General features: G+C 37.9%; 1 protein-coding gene across 2 annotated transcripts in view; it reads right to left on the bottom strand.

Annotated features, from left to right (window-relative positions):
- Positions 1-15,397, bottom strand: part of chchd3a (coiled-coil-helix-coiled-coil-helix domain containing 3a) — a 72,010-nt gene that overhangs the window by 50,007 nt on the left and 6,606 nt on the right. For both annotated transcript variants that reach the window (XM_082166331.1, XM_082166330.1), the window contains exon 3: positions 10,030-10,123. In XM_082166331.1, coding sequence (XP_082022457.1) covers positions 10,030-10,123 — 94 coding nt within the window. The remainder of the gene's footprint in view (positions 1-10,029; positions 10,124-15,397) is intronic.

The raw sequence follows: 15,397 nt of genomic DNA on the forward strand, positions 1-15,397 counted from the left end.
CCTATGTGCCCAAAATCGCACTGCAAAACAACACCACCATTTCCTTCCTTATCCATGATTAATGCAGGTAGTTGAGGACCTGTAAGGCCACACTATAGCAATACTAAATCTTAGAAATAAGCAGATGAATATTTCATGACAGGAAGAGAATACCACATTGATGAAGACACGTTCATCAGGGCTAAAATAAATGAGTTGTTCCACCCTTTGATTGGAAAGACTTGAAGAAACCACTTTCAAGCTTCCAAATAGAGCAACTTCCAATGAAAAGGCCCATTGAGAGAGACCGTGACCTTAAAATCAAATAACGGCAAACCAAAAAGTTTCTAAATAATTCAAGCTATATTTCAGGAACCTATCTCACTCTCTCCATTGCTATAAATAAACTATGCTTTGATAATGTCAGCCAGACAGTACCTGAACTATTCGGCTATTCTTCAGAGTTCTATGGTTATTTGATGCTACACGGTATCCATGCACAAACCCCTCGATTCTTCGCTTAAAACGCTGTACAGAAACGCCGTTTGCTCAGAGACTGGCTTTTGTGCGTACGTTGTGGCTCTGTACACCTGCAGGAGCTGATCTCACTTCCCCTCCGCTATCACACCATCTGTCGGCTCTCTCCTGCAATTTAAATCAACGTGTATTCGGGACAAAACGGATTCTGACACGCCCGTATTAAAGTTATAGAATGTTTCCCTCCTCGATAGCATTTAAAGGAGCCATGCATTATTAATGAGGCAAAATAATGTGTAAGAATGTAGGGTTTGAATATTTCATGACACCCCCCCACCCCCTTCTCTTCCCTTGCTGCTGGTCATGTGGTTGTTCCTTTACAGCTCTCACTTGGGGGGGATTTGTTCCCCTAGGAAAACTCTTAGAGACTGATGCTGTACTTGTCAAATAATGAATAAACGCAAAGCTGCGCGTCTGTTGCTTTAATTACATAATTTGTCTTGGGCAGTAGTGGAGCTTTGGCTGTGCACGCTGATGGATTCAGTGCAGGAACTTTTTTTTTGGTGAGATTACAATTTTTGTTAGATCATTTTTAACATATGAAAAGCCAATCCTCATCCTGAAGTTGGAATAGAAAAGAGATGAATAAATAAAGCAAATGGTGATTAAGTCACACAGTGACATGGATGAAATGAAAACAAACACACAGGCACCCAGCATGCCTCTGGGGAGAGGGAACATACACATTTCAGCTGTGAAATGATACTAGTGAGTGTGCGAGAGCTGCAGGGTTGACTGTGACAATGAGTGAATATAACATGTGGTTCTGTATCCTCATGCATGCACTAATGCATTTATTAATATGCATATTGAAGAGATAGTTCAGGCAAAAATGAAGCTCACATTCACGTTAGGACTTCTTTCTTCTGCAATATACTTGCCACTTCTTTAATATAATGCGAGTGACTGAGGCTATAAAGCTCCACAATAACTAAAAAGCACTATAAAAGTAGTCCATATGCAATTACCGGTATATTTCCAAGTCATCTGAAGTCACTAGGATAGCTTTACATGAGGAACAGACTGAAATTCACTAATAAAACGTTCACTGATAATCTTGACATTTGCACTTGCTGTCTTTCTGGTGTTTATGAGGTAAGCAGTGATGCATGATTTGTTGATAAGTCTTTTGAGGTGGCTCTTTTTCGAGATTAACATCAGTTGGATTGATTTGTTCATAAATTGAACTGATCTGGCTCTTGAGTTCACCTCTCAACAGTTGACGGTACTTTAATGAAGTTGAGATGGACTACTTTTGTTGTACGCTTGCGGTGCTTTTGTGTCCTTTTTGAAATGCAACAGCTCCAGACTTCTTCAGTTTCATTATTTTAAAAACAGAAGCCAAGACATTCTTCAAAAATTAAGGTTTGAAAACACATGATATTTCATTTTTTGTTGAAATATCTCTTTAAATGGGTACTTCACTGCTGGTGGCAAAATGGGCTTTCAATGAAACTTGGCTGCCTACACAGTAGAAAGGCGGAATTTTTTGTAATCAGTGATTTTAATCAGTGTACCTTACTAGAGAAAACAGAGAAAAAATGGCTTCTGACTTCCCTTTTGCCAAATAGGTAGGAAAACTTCAACACCCATAATGCACTGGGCATGATGCCATCCAAGGCCACTCTCACTAGTCTGCTAGGGAGGCGCTTGACCAGAGTCAAATACTGCCTTACTTTAGTAGGAAATACTTCTTAGCAAACTTTTAGTCATAATGGTATCGACTTGTATTGTTCCAGAGTACAAGAATTTAAAAGAGTAAACGTTTAGTGGGAGCGAGTGACTATTGGTTTCCAGTGAATTATCCAGCGAGTTGAATAGGCTGTGGCTAAAGGCTGCAAAGAATTGTAAATATGGAGAGAACACGGCTCCTGAAAATCTGAAAAGCCTCCTTTTTCGTAGTCAACATTTCAAACTGGATGACGGCGAATACTGTTTTAGAATCGTGTTACCAAGTTGGTAGTATATGCAAATGAACAATGTTTACTCATTCTCTGTTACCTGGACCGGGAAATTCAAGTTTTTTGTCCAGCTCCATTCTGTCAGCTCCACCAAACCTCCGAAGCAAAATGCTTTCGCGTACAAGTAAGAAAGCTGTTGCCATAATGTTCCATTTTTACCATAAAGCCGAGTAGACAAAGTACAATACAATGTTCAGTGATAAACCTACTCTTACAATAACAGTTCTGTTAATAACCCTTTGTCGATCCAACCGCCCGTGGGCGGGGATACAAAAATGTGGAAGTATAATCTGTAGTTTTCACGAAAGCCCTGGGAGCTGTTAAAAGTCTGCAGAATGACGCAAAAAACATGAATTTCTCGGTTCAGGAAAAACGGAGAACGAGTAAACATTTAAAGGGATACTTCACCTCTGGAAAGATGAATGTGTATTTAAAATGGGTCATTTATGTAGAAGAAATGTGAAATTATTTTTGAATTTGGAGCTTTCTAGACTGAGAAAATCCAGAAAATGTATTTTTGGTTTATGTGGATGAAAGACAACAACTCCCAGAATGCACTTGCTTCGCTGCCCTAGGAGGCCACTCCCAAGCCACGCCTACCGGTAAGAGAGCGCGCAGTTAAACAACAATGCTACTAGTGAGGCTCCGTGAAGAGTCTGCCCGGGATTTCACGATCGCCCAAAATGTCCAGGATTCGACTTTTGCGTTTTACAGTCACTATTCATTATGTTTACTGTGGCGAGCAGGACGAGGCTGAGGGGCGCGGGAGAACGGCGCGAGGCCGGTGGCGTGATTACCGATGAGCAGGACGCGCTCCAGTCAAAGTCTGTGAGACGCTCTGGTCTCGTATCTCTCACGGAGGAGCGGGATTTTTTTTAGCAATGTTAAAACGCACATCGACCGATCACTTGTTTAGCGTTCATGTAAACACTACAGTCAGATAAACCAATCGGAATGAATTCAGTTAGATTGAAACAAAAGGTGTGCATGTAAACAATGAATGGCGACTGCAGAAAGCAAAAGCCGAATCCCGGACATTTTGGACGATCTCGACGGCCGGACATGTCCGGGAAAAAGAGGATGGTAACCCCTACTACTCAGCTTCCTCCTAATACTTAGCTTTCTCCACAGCACAAGAGCCTGCTAGCTTAGCTTCCAAAGAAAGACGGCAGACACTGTGTACATTCTGTGAGTGAGATCCCACCCTCTATGGGCGGGTTGAACACATGCGGGACAGCCCCTCCTACTGGCTGTAGTCTTTTGTCTCTGGCCCAAAAAATCCTCCGATGACGCAAAATGTAGATTTTTGCGTCATCGGAGGATTTTTTCCAGACAAAAAATACATAAATCTCTTGTCTCAGGGGGACATGAGGGTGGAAAGCACGGTAATTCGAAAATACAACAGGTTTTCTACTAATACAAAGCTTAATGCTAAATCCTGAAGTATCCCTTTAATTTACATGTCTATGTATACTATAGACACATAACAATACAAAGCGGGTTGGAAATCGGCAAAATTACACTTTAACTGCTGTACATATAAACAGCATAACTGATGTATATAATTTCAGGGGGAAAAAAATTAAGTTTTTATTTTATAAAAAAAAATTGTATAAAAAAAAATGTAATTAAAAAAGGAGTTCCACTACCTGGTTGCCTAACTAAATAATTAGCTGAATAAATAAAACATAAAACATAAAATAAAATAAAAAAATATGTTAATAGCCAAATAAATTAACAGGTAAATAGCTACATAAAATAAAAAAACGTCCAAATAAATAAATGGCTACATAAAAAAAGAAAATAATGCAAGCAAGCTGTAATGAGCAGAGGAGAATGCGCTGTTGTTTGAGGTGAGGTCAGGGGGGTTCATGCCCTAAGATGCACCCTCTCTCTGAGGACTGTGTGTAATCCTCAATGAGTCTCTGCGTGGCCAAGAACTGAGGCCTTTCTGCTGATGCAGCATAGCGCAGGTCAGCCAAGCCCAGTCTGTGCTTCTGATCTGCAGAACGGTTCTGCTCCAGTGCCTGCTGCAAATCTCCCATTAGAAAGGCCCGCAAAGGACCTCATACACAGGCCTCTGCAGCAGAAACACAAACACACACAGACCATCTTCTGCAGTTTATCCATACACATGTAAACATGCGATTTTTAACGAATAGTGCGGTCAACTAGATTTTATCTAGATGCATTAATTTATTTTTGTTTAGATATTTTCACTGCTCCAGCTATACAGACAGACACATTTGGTGTTTGCTGAGTCACTCGCTCGCACAATTTTTCTAAGCATCTTGCACTCTGAGCATTACATTTGAAAAAACGTAAGAAATGCTTTTAAAAGGTTTAAATGACTTTCAAAAAACACATCCTGAGACCCCTGCATTCTGTTTCACTCTATTGTGCTCCATCTAGCAGTCGTTCAGGCAACCCACCCACTGCATTCTTTTGAAAATATGTAGTTTTCTGATCCTTAACCTCCTACATTTAATAGCATATATTCACACTCTCAAGCAAAAACGAATGGCCCCACAATACAAAACACATTTTACATCATGATACACACTTATAACAATATATCTGTCTTATCAGTTATATTTTAATCAGAAACAGAAGTAGATGGATACTGAGGTGTGTGCAAGGTTTATCAGAAATAGCACATCATGGAAGGCCAGCACCGTGCTAGTGCTAATAAATGGTAGCCATAACTGACCCTACCTTAGACCGACACACACGTTCAGGCGCACTAGTAAAGTAGCTGTGAAGAAATAAAGCAAAAAGTCATGTAAACACTGTGAAAGAAGTGAAGGAATGTGTACTTCACATATAATCACACCTTATATGTGTCTTTAATGAACCGCCCACTGCCCTGAAGGTAGCTAGATTAAAGGTCACTGCTAAATTAAGTTGGCAGGGTCTGACAAATCTACCAGCGGATTCATCTCCGGAATTCTGCTCTTCTAAATGGCATTTGAGCATCGCGTGCAGATTTAGCTCATGGTAAATGTGCAAATACAGCCCACCTGTAATGTAAGTGAAATCAAAAGAATCAGTACTGAAAAAAAAAAAAAAAAAAAAAAAAAAAATCATAACAATAATCATAAAAATAATAATAAAATAAATAAATTTAAAAATAAATTTAAAATAAATTTAAATAAAATAATTTAAATACATTTACACAACATTGTGAAAAATTAAATAAAGAACAAAGATAAAATAAGCAAACATAGCAAAAAATAAATAAATAACCAAAACAAAAGATAAAACAAACAAAAACATAACCAAAACAAACAGCAAAGCAAGAGCTAAAGCAAAGCAAAAAAAAGGACATCAAATTAGTTGACCAGCTGTTCGCCAATCTAACTGACTGAATCGGGAAACAGAGAAATACAACAATGAAGAAAGCACACAACAATGGTCCACCTGAAGGCGAGGTTGGAGATTGCCAATATAAGGTCTTCAAACCCAAAGCCAGAGGCTAATTTCATTCATTCAATCCTGCAATCTCGTAAGGGCACTTTTAAAACAACACATTCTAGGGGAGACTGAAAGAGGAATGAAAGAAGAAATGGGAGTTGGAGAAAAGCTAAATGGAAGACAACATTAAGGACAATATTGATTCTGTCCTTCCAAGCATGACATCATGGTCAATAAAGCGCCTACTTTCCCTTAATGGCGTTGCCTGGGCGATAGGATGGAGCACTTTTCCTGAGTTGCCTCAACAACAATGCTGTAAAACAACACACCGTGCCCTTAAATTTACTTTTATAGCCAACAGAAAATAAACTTCCTGTCAATAGTAATTTCTGCAGGTCAGAGTGCTGGCCTTGTCGAGAATAACAGTATAAGAGGTACCAGCGTTGACAAGGACTTGAGACTGAAAGCTGGCACATCCATCACAAGCTTTAGATGAATAAAATGGAGTGAGTAGTTAAGGAACTTGCACTTTATAGAAGTAAAGCGTGGTGGTGCAACTAAAAGGTTTGGAAAAAGATGACCGCACATGATGGAGAGATATTAAAGGCAAAATGAATGTCACAGTACAGCCACCAACTCACAGACAGAGAACGGGACAAAAATGGAAAACTAAGCCCTCACCGGTTGAAGCTAATAGATCATCATATATGAAGAAATTAACTCCACCCTGACTCCCACTCCCTCGCTTTCATGCATGATTAATTGCTTTCACAAAAAAGAGAAAGAAATATGAAAAAAAGAGGCAAATGGATCCAGACAAAGCACAGACAGGTCTGTGCCCCAGTTTGACTGTTGATAAGACAAAATTCTCATTAACGCACAGCTTCTCTGTCTTGTACTGAATTAATCAAGAGTTTGTACCTCAGCTCATAAACTTGGCCCAGGCCGTGGCATATTTTTCATTTAAACATTGTGGAGGATGCATTTCACCCCATGCAAAAAATAAATAAATTAAAATCTAATGTTAAGTCAAAGGAGAACAAATGTCTTGAATAAATGATGTTCTACATTTTTTAAAACCTAACCTGAACTAGACTAGGCTCATTTTTAGGGTGTATTCACACCAGGAAAGTCCAATAGTTCACTTGCTTTTGTCCGGACCAAATAAAATGTTTTTTTGTTTTTTTTGGTACGGTTCGCTTTCACACTGCTCTTTTTGCAAGTGAACCAAAATTTGTAAACAAAACCACACGTGTGCTAAGGTCGTCCATTCATTGGACAAGGATTCTCAAGTAGGGAAATCAGGAAGTGCAAAAAAAAAGGCTCAGCATGGAGATATTTCGTACTGCAATATGTTATTTTACTGATTTTGTGTTATGCTCTACAAACGCAATATGAAGAAACTAATGAGTATCATACAATGTCATCATTCTATACGATGTTGTAATTCGGATTTTGAGAAGACGACAATGTGCTGCAAGACGGTTCCGTCAAGCATTTATGCGCGATTAGAATCAGAATCAGAATCAGAAAGAGCTTTATTGCCAAGTGTGCTTGCACCCACAAGGAATTTTTCTTGGTACTGAAGCTTCCAGTGCACATATACAAATACAAATACAACAAGAAACATAGTAATACAAATTCTAAGAATAAAATATATAAAAAAAATATAAAAAATAAAAAAAAATAGTATAAAAAGTAAAAAAGGGGTCACAGTTGGGTTTAGTCTGAATAAACATTTACAGATTATGAACATATTTACAGTATGTTGAGTAATATGAATTATAATATAAATATAAATATCACCTGAGTTAGAGAATATTACACTAGACAGTGGGAGTCTAGTGCATGTTACAGATTATGAACATATTTACAGTATTTTGAGTAGTATGAATAATATAAATATAAATATCACCTGACTTAGAGAATATTGCACTAGACAGTGGGAGTATTGCACTTACAGGCATATGCATTGGGGGGCATGTTAAGTGTTCAGAAGGGAAATGGCCTGTGGAAAGAAACTGTTCCTGTGCCTGGATGTTCTTGTGGCCAGTGATCTGTGTCGCCGTCCTGACGGTAACAGTTCAAACAGGGGGTGACCAGGGTGAGTGGAGTCTGTGATGATTTTACCTGCTCTCTTCCTCACTCTGGAAGAGTACAGGTCCTGGAGGGTTGGCAAGGGGGCACCAATAATCCTCTCTGCAGTCCGGACTGTCCGTTGTAGTCTCCTGATGTCCGATTTGGTAGCTGAACCAAACCAGACAGTGATGGAAGTGCTTAAAACAGACTCAATGACAGCTGAGTAGAACTGGATCAGCAGCTCCTGTGGCAGATTGAACTTCTTCAGCTGGCGAAGGAAGTACAGTCTCTGCTGGGCCTTTTTCACAATGGAGTCAATGTGATTTGCCCACTTCAGGTCCTGAGAGATGGTAGAGCCCAGGAACCTGAATGACTCCACTGCTTCCACAGTGCTGTTCATGATGGTAAGAGGGGGGAGTGCTGGGGATTTTCTCCTGAAGTCCACAATCATCTCCACTGTTTTGAGCGTGTTCAGCTCAAGGTTGTTATAGCTGCACCAGACAGCCAGCTGTTCAACCCCCAGTCTGTAAGCAGACTCGTCACCATTTTGGATGAGACCGCTCAGATTAGACTAAAGAGAACGCTCTGTATGTGAATGTCCTGATGCACACACTCATTTATTCATTCCATTCCAATGATGCACACACGACGCGCAGAAAGACGCGCAACATTATCGTGTGGCCAGACAGCGCGCCGGAATGGAATTCTCTTTCGCACTTGAACGAACAATAACACAAACCATTATGCCAAAATGTCCGTTGTGTTAAGTATCCTCGTAAGAGCATAAGAGCAGTCAAAATGAACGTAAAGGCGCAGTGCTTTCTTGCAATTGGGTCGGTTCATGTTCACATCGTAAACGAACCGTACCAGAGTTCGTTTAGAACCGTACCGAGACCACCTCTTCAGCTGGGTCTCGGTTCGATTGTTTGGTCCGCACCCGAGTTCGATTGCTGTATTCACACCTGCCCAAAAGAACTAGAGTTCGATTCAATCGAGGTCCGGATGTTTATGTTCATGTATCTACGGTGCATGAATGAAAGAGAAACTTTTGTTTCGCTTGAACACCATTGCTAGAACATGTTGTTTCAATGGATTTCGTGCTTAATAACTTGAAATGCTAATCGCATTAATGTTAATATTTGCTTGTATATAATAATATTCAGGCCTATATATATATATACTTTTTTTTGTAGTTGTTTTTTTTAGGAAAAAAAGTAAGTACAAGAAATCAAACACATAAGGTTCAACAAAAGACCTAAATGGACTACTTACACAACCACTTTCGCGTTCTACTTATTACTTACTCAGGAGTTTACAGTAACAGGGTTCAGCGCACCTTCATATAGACAGTTTCTCATGAGAACGCAGATTATTACTACGTTTTATGGCTGTCAATTGATTAAAACAATGAATCACAGACTCTGCGTTAACATGAATTATCTTGAATCAGCTGAATATTTTTCCCACTAACCGGCAATGGACCAGTGCTTGTCTTCTCATTAACAGTGTTTCTCTCTAACTGATCATATTTCATGCTTGTTGAGGTTACATTTTTAAATGAATTTGACTGGTAAATAGGATTGCTTGTGTGCGTTGGTGCTCTTATTCCAGTCTATTAAATATTTCATACAAATAAATAAAGGTTTGTACTGATGTTATTCATCGGGTCTCACACATTACAGCATCGGTCGCTTGTTTAGATGAGCACTGACACCCTGTGTTGAAATAATCACGTATGTTTACCAGCCGCTGCTTTCTCAGATCGGCTTGTGTTGGATTAAAACTTTGTGTTCCATTGAGTTTCTCCTGTCTCTGAAAATGTCCAGATTTTTGAGTTTTTTTTGTGCCATTCAGTCAACTAGGTGAATATACATAACTGAAAATAAATAAGTTGAGCCATTTCAAAATGGAAGTGCATCACAACAAAGCTCAGTGCAGACATTTTCAAAACTCTATACTCAGTACTCTGTTTAATACTTTCTAAAGACACCAATTTGAGACAGGTGATCTGAGCTCTTTAGTGACTGTTGGTAGAGTAAATGTGTGCATTGATAGTCACCGCTGGTTGAGTTCCTCTTGTGCCTTTCTCCTCTCTTCCTCCAGGCCTTTCTCCAGCTCTTCAGAGATCTTCCTTCTCAGTTCAAACTCATCCACTAAACAGAAGACGAAACATACACATTAGATACTGTGCTACTGCTAGTATACTTACTCCTGAGTGTTTGATTTTGTTGTTGGATGTCATAGAAGGTCATAAAAAAAGGAAATACCCTGAGGATAACCAAGTTGAATGTTTTATTTCTGGTAACATTTTAGTTTAGGGTCCAATCCTCACTATTAACTAGTTGCTTTTTAGCATGCATATCACTAGGATATTGGCTGTTTATTAATACTTATAAAGCATATATTAATGCCTTATTCTGCATGACCATATTCTACATCTCTAATCCTACCCAATACCTAAACTTAATTACCTTACTAACTATTAATAAGCAGTAATTAGGGATTTATAGAGTCAAAAGTCATAGTTAATAGTGAGAATTGGACCCTAAACTAAAGTGTGACCGAAGTTTCTTTGAGGCAGTTTGTACTTGTTTGTTAAGAAGTTCATAAGCAATATAGTGAGGTAGGATATTATTTTGAGCCCTCAAGACATCTCTGTCTTATGAAGCAAAGCAACAAAAAAAAAACACTTTCAAACACACAAATCAAAGCTACACTTCTCACAACTTAGTGTTGATATCAACACAGTCACAGTCAAACATGTCAGTGTGTGTCTCGTTCTTTATCTGGATGGCTAATTGTCCGTGAAAGCACAGCAGAGATATAAAACGGACAAACTCATAGCCTCCAGTCGAAAAAAGCAGCAGTACCGCAGCACTGCAGAGGCCTGGAGCTAATGCATGACAGGAAGTCCGAATGTTACAGATGGAGATAAAGGCTTACAGTTTGTGTAAACAGCCAGGATTTAGTCTAAAAATAAATATATAAATAAAAGTACTAAAACAATCATTCCTCACAGACACGTCCAAATCAAATCTTTTGTCACAAATCCAAGTCTTTCATGGCAAACTCTAAAGAGAAGTATATGAGGTTTTACTTAAATAAAAAGAAAATTTTATCTTTAATATTAAAGTACTTCTGAAATAAAGTATTTTAAAATAAACTAAGTAGGCAAGTGATGGATCATTTACCAAAAAAAAAAAACCTCACTGAACAAAGCACAAATGTCTTAATTTCCCCCATAGTATATAAATGAGTACTAACTATGGTAATCAAGATTTGATGCACAATATATGAGAGAAAAAAATATTATTGCAGACATACTGTAAATATTAATAATGACTAGATAGAGACTAGTCTCTAATTTGGAGTGAATCGAATAAAAAAAGAAAAACTAATATAATATTAAAAAAAAATCTAAATATAATAAACAAAACAAAACTTTCGTGACGTACTAAGTGAGACTTGAGTTTCCATCTCAGGTCCACCACATTGGAGCATTTAATATATATTTTTTAAAACATTGTCAACTACTCTTATATGTATTTCTTTATACTTAAAGTGCTGCTATTACGCCATTTTAAAGGCTCCTAATTTTGTTTTGGAGTACAGTTCACATTACCTACATTTCTCAAAAGAGTCTGAAAACGGTTTGTTCGAAGATTCGGTCTCTCTAAACTCTAAACGAGGCCGAGAGCAGTGAAAACGTGTAGGTGAGGCTCATAATGCCACCGTCCTGCTCGTATCTCATGGAGGAGCTCCGGTTGGATAAAAGGAGGAGTGACAACAGCGAAGGATGAGAGAGGACCAGACCTGGACATTTACGTTATGTTTTATTTATGTGTGTGCCGAAGTCATCCGTGAGTGGCTGACGTTTTACCTTCGTTTTGTGTTTATTGTGTTTATTTTATGATATTAAAGTTTGCCGGTTCCCGCCTCCATCTTCCTTGATATACACAGTGATATAAACAGTAATGATGGCGTTGTTTTTTTCCATATCAATTCCAGCGTGTCCTCATACTTTTGAAGTGCATGCAAAGTAGATATGCTGAAAATAGTCTTCTCGACATTTCGACGACACAAACCAAACTCTTCCAGGCCTCAGCAACAACTACAATGTTTGAGGGCGGGTCAAAGTAGACAATGTTCGCAGAAAGCCATTGAAGAACATAGGCTGGCATTATGCAAATTGCCGGAATTGCTGACGACTCGTTTTGGCTGCTCAGAATCGATTATTTCTTTTAGGAGACAATTACTTTATTTGTCATGCACTTTGCAGACCTTTTACATTCACAAACATCTATATTACACTGCATGAAAGGTAATATTCGAAAAAAGCATAATGGGGGCACTTTAATATATTCAGGAAAGTAAGACGTAGTAGCTGTCAGTAGTTTAAAGTGATGTTTTATAAGCAGCCGCCGGAAGGAGTAGTCAGTATGAGTGCCATATGGTTCCGTTGCGTAACACTGTTCATTTTAGAAACAATTTGAGACTGTAAAGCCAAGAGAGGAAACCTGTTGGGAGAGAAACACTTAAAAGTTATCACTTACACCAACCTTCTTCAAGACTAATGAGAAATCTTTCTGTTACCGTGACAATGCCGAAGAGGGAAAAAAGAAATTAATTGCAGATGCTGGCAGAACATTTATCAAACAGCAGGGTAGTGTAATGGATACAGGCAGACAGGTGCTGTTTAACCTCAATCCCACTAGATACCATCAAATTAAAGATATGGTGTAATAACAGAGATCCTTCACGGATAACACATCTGATCTCCACCTGTAAAACAGGGCAATCCGATTTTTGTACGGTTTCCCTTCCACTTTTTGACCCGCAGTCCTTTCACAACACAAATGATCATTAGAACATACACAAAAGCTTCATCTCCATATGCAAACGTATGCAAAAAATTACCAGGATGCTGATGAAGACAGAGAATTTGTGACGTCAATGAGCAGATGTCTATATGTATATGTACATATACATACATACACACATACATACATACACATATGTGTGTGTGTGTGTGTGTGTGTGTGTGTGTGTGTGTGTGTGTGTGTGTGTGTGTGTGTGTGTGTGTGTGTGTGTGTGTGTGTGTGTGTGTGTGTGTGTGTGTGTGTGTGTGTGTGTATACATAAAAACAACACTTTTTCATGAAACAATTCCAGTAAAGACTTATTGTAGGGTCGCTTATTAAAAATATAAATAAACAAAGTTATTAGTTATATTTTTATAGATATATTTTATCTTAGAATAATATTATATTATAAATAGAATATATTACAGTATATAATAATAATAATACAGTACACAAATATATGTATTGTATTTATTTATTATGAAATATGTAACAAATAAAAAAAAAATATATATATATATATATATAAAAATATACATATATATATATATATAAAAATATACATATATATAAAAATATATATACATATTCATTATATAAGGCAATTGGAGGGGCTAATCTAAACCAAAAGGAGGGGCTAATCTAAACCATTACACGTTCCTCACGATCCAACTTAAACGAGCCTCAACATCTTCCTACACACATGAAGAGACTCCCAGGAATATCAAACAAGTAGATCTTTCGGTAAAACTTTATGGTAACACTTTATTTTACAGTGTCCTTGTTACATATGTTGCATGTACTTACCATAGTAATAAGAGTAAATTATGTATAATTACATGCAACTAACCCTAATCCTACCCTAACCCTATAGTAAGTAAGTTGTTAAAGGGATGGTTCGGAGTAATTTAAACATTATTAAAGTTAGAGCTTATTGCAGGCGCTAATGGATCCTATGATGTATCTCGTAAATTAACCCACTAATAATGCCCGGAATGGTACCAAACTTCTACAGTAGTACAAATAGGTTCTCGAGGTCATGGTGCAAAGGACCCTAGGTTGAAATTACTCCGAACCATCCCTTTAAATAATATTACTCAGTACTTAAATATATAATTACACTGTAACAATGACACCTTAAAATAAAGTGTAACCCACTTTATTTTACAGTGTCCTTGTTACATGTTACATGTACTTACATAGTAATAGCAGCAAATTATGCATAATTATATGCAACTAACCCTAAACAAAAACCTAATCCTACCCTAACTCTATAGTAAGTACATGTAGTTAATTATTATTACTCAGTACTAAAATGTATAATTACACTGTAACAATGACACCTTAAAATAAAGTGCAACTGATCTTTTGGGGTGGTGTGGGGTGGTGTGGCGCAATGGATAAGACACATGCCTTTGGTGTGAGAGACCCGGGTTCGAATCCACTGTGAGACACCAATGTGTCCCTGGGCAAGACACTTAACCCCTAGTTGCTCCAGAGGCGTGCGACCTCTGACATATATAGCAATTGTAAGTCGCTTTGGATAAAAGCGTCAGCTAAATGAATAAAATGTAAAATGTAAAAAAAATGTAAATTGAAAGTGTAATTTTGGTATATGTGTGGTTTCAGTTGGTTTTAAATTATATCCCAAATTTATACTACATTTAAGTGTAAACTTATTGATTTAATCAGGAAAGCAGCATTAATGATTCACAAACAGATTTTAAGCACAAATACATGCCTACACACGGTTAGTGAATGAGACCCCCTGTTATCAGCTTCTCAGAAAAGGAAAATGTAGCACACTCGTTCTTTTTCTTTTCCATCAGGCTTAAGACTTTTCTACAGTGTCACACATTTATTCAGGCTGTAGGTTCCCATAATTCATTAATTTAAACTGGGCTTTAATATTTAAAAAGGATAAAGAAAGGAGTTCTGTGGATTCAAAGGATAACCAGCTCATATGTTAAAACACCATCTGAGAGTCTTCCGGGGCTTTTCGCAGGAGGTCACCGAGAAGTTCAGAACGACATTAACCGTCTGGGTGCCCGTGTCACTCCTGAGTGAGAACAGTAATGCTTAAAGATGAAAAACTCATCATCTTTAGATATTTCTCTCTCTTTCACTCCCTCCATCATTCTCTGCAGAAATTTTCAAAAGTAGCTTTCGGGCAGTCGAGAGAGATAACAGACAGAGACAAATTGCATGTCTCATAAGATGTTTCATTAATCTCCAGACCTGAGAAAAGGAGGGGCTAATCTAAACCATTACACGTTCCTCACGATCCAACTTAAACGAGCCTCAACATCTTCCTACACACATGAAGAGACTCCCAGGAATATCAAACAAGTAGATCTTTCGGTAAAACTTTATGGTAACACTTTATTTTACAGTGTCCTTGTTACATATGTTGCATGTACTTACCATAGTAATAAGAGTAAATTATGTATAATTACATGCAACTAACCCTAATCCTACCCTAACCCTATAGTAAGTACGTTGTTAAAGGGATGGTTCGGAGTAATTTAAACATTATTAAAGTTAGAGCTTATTGCAGGCGCTAATG

This window comes from Leuciscus leuciscus (genome assembly GCF_965113295.1).
Source record: "Leuciscus leuciscus genome assembly, chromosome: 4".
In the NCBI taxonomy this organism is placed as follows: domain Eukaryota; kingdom Metazoa; phylum Chordata; class Actinopteri; order Cypriniformes; family Leuciscidae; genus Leuciscus; species Leuciscus leuciscus.